At 42.5% G+C, this 12,377-nt stretch overlaps 1 protein-coding gene across 2 annotated transcripts in view; it reads left to right on the forward strand.

Moving 5' to 3' along the window:
* The first annotated feature begins 2,329 nt into the window (after positions 1-2,329).
* Positions 2,330-12,377, forward strand: part of RAD18 (RAD18 E3 ubiquitin protein ligase) — a 115,951-nt gene continuing 105,903 nt past the window's right edge. For both annotated transcript variants that reach the window (XM_082210175.1, XM_082210176.1), the window contains exons 1-3: positions 2,330-2,452; positions 5,621-5,702; positions 11,272-11,333. In XM_082210175.1, coding sequence (XP_082066301.1) covers positions 2,399-2,452; positions 5,621-5,702; positions 11,272-11,333 — 198 coding nt within the window. In that variant the 5' untranslated portion in view covers positions 2,330-2,398. The remainder of the gene's footprint in view (positions 2,453-5,620; positions 5,703-11,271; positions 11,334-12,377) is intronic.

The raw sequence follows: 12,377 nt of genomic DNA on the forward strand, positions 1-12,377 counted from the left end.
GACTCTTACACGGGAAGACACCCGAAGACACCAAAACCTGCATTCCTGTACCCGTGAAAATCTACGAAAGCAAATATATATATATATATATATATAAGCACAAGCAAATATAGGGGTAGAGACTATTGAACATTTGTATTTGATGAAATTTTATGGAAATGGGGAGTTCTATGCTACTGCAGAACTCTGAAGTTCCACAGCTGTTTTCATCACCATAAAGCTCTGTTCTGCAGTCTTACAGAAACCCATTTTGGTGTCTCATGAAGAGCACCCAGTTCAGCATCCCCTCCCCTTTTCTGCTCCTGCGATGGTTGTAAAACTTTAAATAATTTGCAGGTGCCTGTCCTTCAATGGTACTCCCAAACCAGCCACCTCTGGTGGGCTGCATTGCCTTATAGTAGGGTCAAAAGAGAGTGCTTTCAAGCATATATAGATGTTTCTCATCATTGCTGAGTCACTGCTTTCCATCATCTGGGATACAGGAAATAACCTTCATGTCCAAAGGCTTCCAGGCAGCTTTGTGTGTGATTTCTGAGCACAATTCAAAGTGCTGACCTTTAAAGCCCTAAATGGCCTTGGCTCAGTATAACTGAAGGAGCATCTCCACCCCCATCATTCAGCCCGGACACTTAGGTCCAGTGCTGAGGGCCTTCTGGCGGTCCCCGCACTACGAGAAGTGAGGTTACAGGGCAGAGGGCCTACTTGGTAGTGGCGCCCACCCTGTGGAATGCCCTCCCATCAGATGTCAAGGAAATAAGCAACTATCTGACTTTTGGAAGACATCTGAAGGCAGCCCTATTTAGGGAAGTTTTTAATGTTTGAAATTTTATTCTGTTTTTAGTCCTCTGTTGGGAGCTGCCCAGAGTGGCTGGGATAATAATAATAATAATAATGATAGCAATTCCCTATAACAGCTCCTGGCATGCTCCAGATGTATCATCATCCTTGACCATTCAGCATAGTGGCTGGGTCCAACGGGAACTGGAGTCAAACAATACCACAAGGATCACAAGTTCTCCACCCGTGCCATTGCTGAGTGCAGTGTTAGATTACTTTCTGTGTACTGTACATAGGAGGTTGTGACTGGGAGGAGCTCTCCAGAGAAACGTTGGAGAGCGACTCCCAGTCAGTGCTGAGCTTAGGATTGCCTAAGGAAGCACCAGAGCTGTAAATGGCTATTCAAAGTAAGGTTACCAGACATCCCCGTTTCCCGGGGACAGTCCCCGGATTTACAAATCAGTCCCCTGACAAAATCCATCTATTTAGTAGGAAGTTGAAAAGTGTCCCCGGATTCACTGAAAAAAAACTTGTAACCTTATCTCAAAGTCTTTGTAAAGCTGGTATCTCTGGATCACGTTCATCAGTTTTGTTGATTTAATGAAGCTAACTAGTTTTATTTGGATTTGGAATAAATGTGCAAATAAATTGGCGCTGCTTTGAATCGTGTTGTTATTATCATCCCAAGTGGGTCACGCAAACCGCTATTCTGGATACAGTACTTCTTTTGTAGGTAGTTTTGGGGTGGGGGGGTGGGGACTGGGAATGAGTTTACAGAACCAAGGGGGAGGGGTGGCCCAAAAAAGTTTGGGAATAACCACGGCTCTAGCTTTTCACAAGGCAGATCCCTATGTTTCCAACAGGAAATCAAGCAGAACTGGAAGCCACCTCCGTTTCCTTACTATGAATATAGTGGACGCTCAGGTTGCGAACGTGATCCGTGCGGGAACTGGGAGGCACGTTCGCAACCCGCAGAGCGCCGCATCTGCGCATGCGCGGGCCACAATGCGGTGCTTCTGCGCATGTGCAATTTAGTGTTTCTGTGCATGCGTGAGTGCTGAAACCCAGAAGTAACCTGTTCAGGTACTTCTGGGTTCGGCGCAGTGCGCAACCCGAAAACGTGCAACCTGAAGCATCTATAACCCGAGGTATGACTGCAGAGTGACTGGGGTATAAATAAATTATTATTATTATTATGAACATACACACGTCTATGTACAGTAAGCCCTTGAATACAAGACTCTTGAGTCCCCACATCTCTTCCAGGTGGGAAACCAGGTGGCTGCAGGCTGACCTGGCAGGAAATTCATTCCCCAAACACTCTCATCATCAGCCTGCCAGCTCCACTAGCGAACAGCGGCGTAGTAAGCGGAGTCAATTGCCCTCCCTTCCATAACCGCTACCGGAACCTGGTTGCTTCTGCCCCGCTGCAAGGGAATTAGAATGGAGCGCGATTTGCTTTAAGAAACACGGGAGGGGGGGCAACAAACTACATTACCCATGAGCCTCAGCAGCCGGAAACGAGTGCGTGGCGTCCCGCGCGCCCCGGAAGGCGGAGAGCGCGGGTGATTCGGAGTTTGGGAGGCGAGGAGGGCGGAGTTCAGGCACCGGCGGGGAAATCATGTCTGTCCCGGCGGCTGAGTCTCCGTGGCCTCAGCCTCTCCAGGCGCTGAAAGTAAGTAAGGGGCCAGCAAGCGGCGGGGAAGAACCTGCCGGAGGGGCCCTTCCTTATCCCTATGGCAAGCGAGGCAAGAAATGCCCAAGAGCGCTTCTGAGCATGTGCGGAGTGCCTGCCGCGGAAGAGCCGCCCGCAGCCCCGTATATGCGTGTAGGTGGGTGGAATGGCTGCTGGAGCAAAAATCAAGGTTTGTCCACTTTGGGAGCTGGGGCCTCCGGGTCGCTTCTCGAAAGGCTCGCCTTGGAGGCGAAGCTTCTCAGGGGCGGCGGCAGAGGGACCACACTTAAAGCTTCCACTTTAAAGGGCATCTCTCTTGAAAGGTTGCTGTCTGAGGTCCTCAAATCCTCTGCCGCTCTTTGGGTGGTTATGCCGGATTGTATAAGCCAAACAAGCTATAGTTTAGGGCCCCCATAAATGTAAAGGAAAAAAACCTGGATGTACATTTCCAAAATATAAGATAAAAAACAAATAAAATAAAACCTGCATACAGCAACAGTGTCTTGTGTTGTGTAGGCTCCTATGATGTAACTAATGGGCCCCGCCTGCTAGGCTGCTCCCTAAAATAGCACTGGTTTGCTCATTTCTATATGTAGGGTGCCGACATTCTGCTAAACCACAGAGCCTAGGGTTTGCTGATTGGAAGGTTGGCGGTTCGAATCCCCACGACATGGTGAACTCCTGTTGTTTGGTCCAAGCTCCTGCCAACCCAGCAGTTCAAAAGCAAGTCAAAGTGCAAGTAGATAAATAGGTACTGCTCCGGTGGGAAGGTAAACAGCGTTTCCCTGCGCTGCTCTGGTTCGCCAGAAGTGGCTTAGTCATGCTGGCCACCTGACCTGGAAGCTGTACTTCGGCTCCCTCGGCCAATAAAGCGAGATGAGTGCCGCAACCCCAGAGTCGGCCACGACTGGACCTAATGGTCAGGTGTACCTTTACCTTGTACATTCTGCTATTTATTAGTAGTTTGCATCATATATTTACACCTGTTATTATTTCATGTTATGGTTTCTAGAGACTAGATTATGAGTCTTTGTAAATTGTGTTTCTAAAGGAACTTTCGTTATTGCCAAATGCCAATGTGTTTGCATTATTAAGTTTGTTATGAATAAAAAATCATTTAAATTTGCTTAATAATGAGCTTAATAGTTATTTCACTATGAATATAAAGGTAAAGGTACCCCTGCCCGTACGGGCCAGTCGTGACCGACTCTAGGGTTGCGCGCTCATCTCGCTCAAGAGGCCGGGAGCCGTTGCCGTCCGAAACACTTCCGGGTCACGTGGCCAGCATGACGAAGCTGCAACTGGCGAGCCAGCACCAGTGCCGCACATGAAAACGCTGTTTACCTTCCCACTATAAAGCGGTACCTATTTATCTACTTGCACTTAAGGGTGCTTTCGAACTGCTAGGTGGGCAGGAGCTGGGACCGAACGACGGGAGCTCACCCCGCCGCGGGGATTCGAACCGCCGACCTTACGATCAGCAAGTCCTAGGCACTGAGGTTTTACCCACAGCGCCACCCGCGTCCCTACTATGAATATACTTCTTCTTAATTGCGTTTCACTATTAATATACCGTATTTTTTGCACCATAACACTCACTTTTTTCCTCCTAAAAAGTAAGGGGAAATGTTGGTGCGTGTTATGGAGGGAATGCCTACGGGTGGCATGCCTACGGATTTTCCTCCTCTAAAAACTACGTGCGTGTTATGGTCGGGTGCGTGTTATAGAGCGAAAAATACGGTACTTCCTAATTGTATTTCAGTTCAACAATTACTTTGATAAAATACATATGTTGTTATGTACAAATGGCTTTAGATATCTATTAGGTCCATAAATTACCATATAGCATATATTCAGCACAAAAAACAAAGGACAGCTGGACATATAAAGGGCCCCAATACTTTCAGTAGCCTAGGGCCTCATCAAACCTCAATCCGGCCCTGCTTGGCGGGTGGTGATATATGCAGGTGTTCATGCACACCTATATATAGTCTATGTATTTGCTAGCCACATTGATAAAGTGCTCTTAATGATGAAGTCTAAACCCTGAAAATGGTGCTAGATGCAGCTGTTAATATTAACTGCAAGTGGGACCTGCAACAAAATGCAACTTTCTCATAAATTCAGGTTTCTTGTTTTACTAAACTTCCAGGGCTAGAGGTGGCTGATAAATAGTTGCATTTTTTCCTACACTGGGCAGGATACACCTTACACTTGCACCTCTGAAACAGGGCCCCCCCATCCCTCTGAGTGTTGGGTGAACCTCCAGAACAGCATGCAGGGGGAGTGAGGATTGTTTTCTCAGGCAAGCTGATACGCTAGCGTACCTGGAACATTTGTGACATTGAATTCTTTGCCCTTTTAAAGAATTTAGCTTCACCCTGAAGCTCTATAAAACTGTACTGAAGCTGTCACAAAGGAGACTTGCACCTCACTTGTGTCTCTGTATGCCTGTGTGAATCATTGTATGCATGCACTTTCTTTTAGTGTGTTTTGTTCATCTGCCATGATAAATGTGGAAAAGGTGGTTGCCACATCTACATTGTTTTAAAAATAATGTGTCGGGGGAAAAGATTGTTTCTGTTTACACAGGGTAACTTGGTATCATTTCTCAAAAAGGATTAAAATGGTTTCAGGCTTGGCCCCTGATAAACCGCCTGTGGGTGTTTCTATCAATAGAGAGCAGAAATCAAATAAAAAACAAAGATAGCCATGACATTGGGGCAATATCTTTATTAGGCTAAAAGTATTGTCAAAATAATGATTTAGAATTTTTTTGAACACTGCTTGTAAGCTTGTGGGCAGCGCCTGCTTTTATTTTTGAATTTTGTACAGTACTTAGGGTGGTCAACTAAGTTTTCATCTGTGTAGGCCTACTGAAACTAAAGGACATAACTTAGTCATATTCATTAATTTCAATAGGACTACTCTGAGTAAAACTTAGTTGAATACCAGCTTAAACAATTTCAAGCACAAAAAATCATAATGATTATATTTTGTCAGTAAGTTATTATGTTGCCTCTATTATGTAATTGTGGCGGTAATTTTATCCAGCTATTCTTTCTCAGTAAATAGTTTCTCCAAATGAGAAACTTTACTCTTGAAATGTAATCTGAACTGTTCATTTTGCCAAATCTTTATAAACAAACTTTTAAAATCCCATTTCAGGAAGTGGATAACTTGTTGCGTTGTGGAATATGCTTTGACTACTTCAATATTGCAATGATCATTCCTCAGTGTTCACATAATTGTAAGTATACAAGTTATTTATTTCATTTTTGTTTCCTGTTAATGTATTGTTTTATATCAGTGCTTAGTTATTTTTGAATTTTTTTAAATCCAATATGTCAGTGCTAACGTACATAAACTAGAAATTTAAATCTTTAGGGTAGGGTGGTATTGGGAGTCTGTAATTTACAGAAATTGATGGCAGACTTGTTGATTCACCAGGTTTCATTATAGTTCTGTTATGCTCGTCATAAGTGGCTCTTGCTGTCTGCTTTAAATAGGAGGTTCTTCGTTGCCTGCAACCTATTATGCTACAGTGCCCTGAGTGCAAGGCAACCAGTACAATACAACGTGGTGGTGCTGACCTGACCTCTAACTTGATCCTAAGCATATTTACTTGGAAGCAAGTAGCACTTATTTCTGAATTAAGTGTGCTTAGTGATATGGCCGTTGGACCATAGCTAAGGTCCAGGACTCTAAAATTTGGGATATGCTTATTTTATTTTTTTATTTGTTTAATTCCATATATGAGTCACTGCCCATAAAGTATCTTGAAGTGACTTCAGAACTTTCATATATAATTTCATATATAAAAGACAATTATAATAATTCAAAAATATTAAAAACTCTTCCATATGTAAAAACATGGATGCCAGGAGGAGGCGCAGATAGCTGTCAAAGGCAGTAGTGCATTTGGGGATGGAGAGAGGGAGGCAGAGGCCATTCTCTCAGTATGAGTTCTCATGGATGGTCAGGATGTAAGTTCTCATTTGTTCTCAAGGTCCTTCACCACAAAACTTAGCACTTGCCCTGGGCCTATGGAAGACATGAAAGTCATATATGGCTGTCATAATGAAGATGGTAAGGAAGCAGTCCTAGCTCAGAGCGTCTGTTATGTATGCAAAAGTTCCATGGTGCAATTTCTGGAATCTCCAGGTTGGGCTGGGAGAGAACCATGTCTGAAATCCTGGAGAGCTACTGCTATTGAGAGTAGACTGTACAGTGGTGCCTCGCAAGATGAAATTAATCCGTTCCGCGAGTCTCTTCGTCTTGCGGTATTTTCATCTTGCGAAGCACGGCTATTAGCGGCTTAGCGGCTATTAACGGCTTAGCGGCTTAGTGGCTTAGTGGCTATTAATGGCTTAGCGGCTTTAAGAAAAAGGAAACAAACTCGCAAGAACTCACAAGACGTTTCGTCTTGCAAAGCAAGCCCATAGGGAAATTCGTCTTGCAGAACGACTCAAAAAACGGAAAACTCTTTTGTCTTGCGCGTTTTTCGTCTTGCGAGGCATTCGTCTTGCGAGGTACCACTGTACTCAGCTAGATGGACTAATGGTCTGACTCTGTTTAAGGCAGCTTTCTATCACAGCAAGCACTAGAAATATAAGGGTCTAAATTATTTATGGAGCAAAAAGATGTGTGGGGCTGCTAAACAAAACTATTTGTGGTCCGGTCTTATTTTAATTAATTTTAGAATAGTTGTATCATTAATCACAGTAGTATGATACAATCAAATTACTAGATACTCAAAGTGACATGGAAATAGCGATATGTTTTTCCCACCTTAGGTCTTCTGGTTTAGCCTGTTTGCTTGCAAGCATGACTTCCCTTTTTCTACTTTTGTTTGATGTTTATCAGAAGTGGATTTACCTTTCAAAACATGAGATATTGACCATATGCCATGGTTAGCTGACCTGCAGTATTCAACTGTGTTTTTTCTGCCCCCTCCCCTCAATTACAGTGATGCCTCGCAAGACGAAAAGAATCCATTCTGTGATTCTCTTCGTCTAGCGGTTTTTTTGTCTTGCGAAGCAAGCCCATTGACTGATTAGAGGATTAGTGCTATTAGCGGCTTTTAGCGGCTTTTAGCAGCTTATCAGCTTATCGGATCAGCTGATAAGCGGCTTAGCGGCTTAGAAAAAGGGGGGGAGGGGAAAAAAAACCCCCGCAGGAACTCGCAAGACATTTTCGTCTTGTGAAGCAAGCCCATAGGAGATTCGTTTTGCGAAGCACCTCCAAAACGTTAAACTCTTTCGTCTAGCGAGTTTTCCGTCTAGCGAGGCATTCGTCTTGCGGGGCACCACTGTCTTCTGCAACACCTTTTTATGTTCTCGGTTTGCATGTAAATCTTTTTGGAGCTTTGCATGAACACCTTTTAAAAAAACCCAATTCTTCAGGAAGTATGCTGAAGTGAACATTACCACCCTTAGCTATCATGTTTCTCAGTGAGCAAAATGAAGGTTTGTGGGATTTTGTGGGTGGAGGGATATGCAAAATAGTCATTTCCATTTGTTGTTAATCTTGCAATACTGATGTCAAGAGCTTTATTTACCTAATGTACAAGGCTTGCACAAGAGTGATCAACAGGCCTTGTACAAGACCTCCACATTATTATTTTAAAGCCTGCTGTAGGTACTCTGATTAGTTTCCAAGGTAATCGCTCACATTTACTTTGCAGAGATCTTGAGTGACTCACTCCTTTGAAAACCAGCATGCCTTCTGCATGCATCTATCAGAGGAAATAAGTGTTTTTCCTTTAGCATTGTGAGCAGCCAGAAACACAATGGTTTGGTTATTCTCATGTGAGGAGCAAATGGAAGTAGGGGTGTATCAATAAGGAGCAGCCACAAAAATATTGTCGTATGTGGCACAAGCTACTTACCTAACAATTGCGCTAATGTGCTTCCCCATCACAAGTGACTGCAGATACATGACAAATTTACTTTCCAGATTTTCTGTGGTAAGATAGAAACTTAAATGTGTGTGGGGGTTTTTGTACAAAGAAAAAATGACAGTCTGGCATTTTGATGATGGCAATGTCTTGTGGACAGTGCAAAAAAAAACCCCTTCTGTGCATTATTAACACCAATTCCACAATAAACTTCCACCTGGGAGCATCCTTCATTCAGTACACAACTGATCCTGAAAGCTAGCATAGTGTGAGAAAATGTAGCCGTTTACTCTGTTTTCATCATTCATAACCTCATGAGCTTCTATTAGGTCTCCTAGATGTGTTTCTATGAACAAAGTTTCTGCCTCCTTAGTATTTCTTTGCAGGAAAAATATTCACTCATGTTCTTTTCAGCTGTAGTTTCCTGTAGCTGCTGCTGCTCTTATGAAACCCTTTTTGCGTTGGGATGACTGCAGCTGTAGACAACATTCTGAAGATGCCATAGATCTGTATAGTGGCACTGTGAAGATCATATCGTTTAGAGAGCTTCATCCACCTTTGTAAAAATAATAAAAAAGGCTATAGCTAAGATTTTATCAAAACGTTGTTGGCATTGTGGTATAGGTCTGACTTTGTTGAACAGCTTGGGGTCCCTTGTCCTGGTTTCCTTTCTCTGGTGTTTAATGTAGTTGGATATTCCTGAGACTGGGCTGGACAGTAGTTGGCTCTTCTGACTTGGCGATTCAGTTGAGTGCTGTAATTAGTTTTGTAGGTGCAGTTCTTTAGACAGAGCAGTGTCACTGCAAATATAAATGAGGTGTAGTGCTGAAGACTGTTCTTTTGGTTCAGCTTCAGTGTTTATCTCTGAGTGTGTTCCAGCTCCTTCGGGACATTAATATTGAACATAACATCAACCAGTCCTTTCACGTTCTAAAATGTCTTGGTGCTCAAGGGATTGCAAGACAGACCAATTAAGCTGATCCATATTCATTCAGCTCCAAAGCTTCCCTTCCAGTATGGATTTTCATATATGGCATTTTGAGTTATGTATCATTAATTGTGTCGACTACTTAATTGATTGACAGGGTAGACGTTGAACAGGAACTTTGTTAATGGCTCCAGTGCTTCTTAGTATTCATCATAAAAGGTGATGTAAATGGATTAGTTACTAATTTTAAACTTGCGTCAACACCAGTGCTATAGTGAACAAGGAATTTATTCAAAACACATCTTAGTGTGGTATAGTGGTTTGATGTGAGTTCTGCAAGGCCTGCTGGCTCTTCTTTGATTGTCTCATCTCCACATGGCCTGGAGCGTGGGAACTGATTGATTCCAGTTACATAGCCTCCTGTTGCTAAAGGAGCCTAGAGAGAAGCCCCACTCAATTTGTTACGGGAAGAATTATTGGTAGTAAAGGTTTATGGGCTCTCTGATGAGACGAGGAGGAGCTCATGATGGAGGATCCCTTGAGCCTTGATGATGCCCTAGATGAGAGCTTGGATTCAAGGTTGCCCAGCTGAGAGATGGGCTGTCCAGTTACTGTTTGTCAGAACTGGTGAACTTCCTTGGTATTGGATTTTCCTGTGAGCTTGTTTTTTGCTGCTCTTACGTTGATAAAGATGAACAAACTTCTAGTTTCCCCAGCCTTATTTTAATGCTGCTTCTGTGATGGAAATTAATTGGTTTAAAATGTAACCTTTTGATACTTAAAAGCCTTTTCTGCTGCAGATCCCTTTGCGATTTGGATTCATTAGTGAAAAATTGTTCAGTTGAATGTGGATATTTTAATTCTTGTGAAAGAAACGTTTTTCATACATTCAGGGTAGCTCTAATTGTAATATTTGTTAGCTTGCTAGTATAACTATATCATTCATTTCCTGGTTGGGGCTATATATTTACTGTTCTTGTAAGCTGATTTGAGCATACTGTAATTTGGAATAAGAAGCATATAAATAAATTTGTTGATTTCAAATGGTTGGATTAAACAATGTTGTCCCTTGAGGACAAGAACTTAAAGGTTTTGTTTCCTAAAAGGAGGGGTTGCCTAAAACACTGTCTAGGATCTGGCTGAAATAAAGATGGTTTTTCCAAAACGAAGTATTGATATTCGTGACAGAAGGTAGGCTATTTTTTTCTGCCACAGGCTTCTGACTGTCCAACTTAAAGAACAGGGATGAGTTTCATGTGCTAAACTGAAGAAAAAACCTAAGCTTATGCTACCATTGACCATGGGTGCCTGATGCAAAAGGTTTCCATGCCAACATGGGTTGCTGGATCTTTACCTTCAAAAACACAAGGGAATGTCAACTAACCTAACAATCCACGAAACCTTTAGAACAGCATTTGTTGAAATCCTAGAGTTGGAAGAGACCCCGAGGGTCATCTAACCCAACCCAAAGGTAATTTTGTTCTCACCTGAGCTAATGATTGCACTAGCAGAGCCCCCTGTTTTTATTTTAAATTTTTTTTAATCGAATATGTTTTTAATCAATTTTTTTAATTGAATATGTTTTTATTTTTTATTTTAATCCACACATCTTGGCTGTAGTTAGAATTCTTTGTAGAAAGAACTGGTGTACATTTACTCCAAGGTGTTCACCTGTACAGGGATGTTCTGAAATGTATGGTTTGTTTATCTTAGGAAGTAGCTGGCAGGACCAAAGTACGGGGTAGCATTTCCTGTTTGCATGTGGTCCATTAGTTGCATTGTATAGTTTCCTCTACTTTGTGAGGCTGCTCTTCTGATAAATATTTTTCACCATTAAAACGATGAGCACAAAGTTAATACGCTGAGGGAAATTGAAACCAATTATGAAATTTACACTCTTTAAGTTCTGCCAACTGAAAATCAAACTGCAGCACTTCTAGCGCTGCCAAGTAGCCTGGTGTTCTAATTATGTTGTGTTTGTTTTTCCTCCAGATTGTTCTCTCTGCATTCGCAAGTCCCTGTCCTACAAAACTCAGTGCCCTACATGTTGTGTGGTAAGTGTTATTTCCTGTCCTACTGTTTCTGTTGAAGCAAATGCTCTACAGTTCTACAAACTGAGAACACTTGGAGGTATTGGAAAATGTTTCTAGTTCAATCAGTGCCTGATTTAGGCATTTTGGGATCTTAAATGGAACAACCTGCCCCCCCCCTTCGATGTATGACTTGGATGGTGAGCAAGCCAGTAGCACAATGTATGGTAAATGCTTAACTTTCTTTCCAGCATAGTCTACTGTCACTTGTAAGTATTTGTAGAGCACAATGTGCATGCAGTTAAATTACTGAGATCTTATGGGATTTCCTTGAGGTGCAAATGACTTCACCCAGAACAGACATAGGTTTGCTTTTTTCAGGGTTAAAAACTGAGATACGAAAGCTACGAGCTAAATGGCACCTTAAACCGAGGGTATAGGCGCAACAATGGAATGTTTAGGCGTGCTTTTTTATAACAAGAATACGAAGCTGAAAACTGCAGCTAAAATATTATGTTTATTTTTCATAATTAGCCCCCCCTAATATTCTTAAGAGGGTCTCTTCTCCAGCCTTCAGAGAGTATCTGGAAGTGGGGAGGCAGAAAAAGGTCCTGCTTTCCTTCCACTCTGCAGTTTTAATCTGAAATCTTAGGTGCAGTACTGCGCCCAGAGCTCAGAAATTGCTTGCGCTAATGAAATTCCCTGTGGCAAAATGCACCTAAAACAATGGGAGTTTTGAACACTGGCCGTTTTACTGTTACTTATTTATACAACATTTTAAAATTTGCAAAACGTAAACTTTAGCCTAGAATTGCTCTCACCACAGCCATATAAGGTAAGACCCATTTCAGAGGGGGGCAATTGAGGCTGAGAATGACCCGCCCAAAATCTTCCATGGGTTTCTACGGCTGTGAAGCAAAGTTTTCAAGGCCTACCACTGAGTTTCTGGCCATCCAGACCTCCTAGGTTCCTAGTCATATGCTCTAATCTAGCCTCTGGCTCACAGTTGTAGCATTCTGTGTGCTTTTAATTGATGCATCCCACCATAAATCTCTCTTGTGACTGCTC

This window comes from Podarcis vaucheri (assembly GCF_965113315.1).
Source record: "Podarcis vaucheri genome assembly, chromosome: 2".
Lineage (NCBI taxonomy): Eukaryota > Metazoa > Chordata > Lepidosauria > Squamata > Lacertidae > Podarcis > Podarcis vaucheri.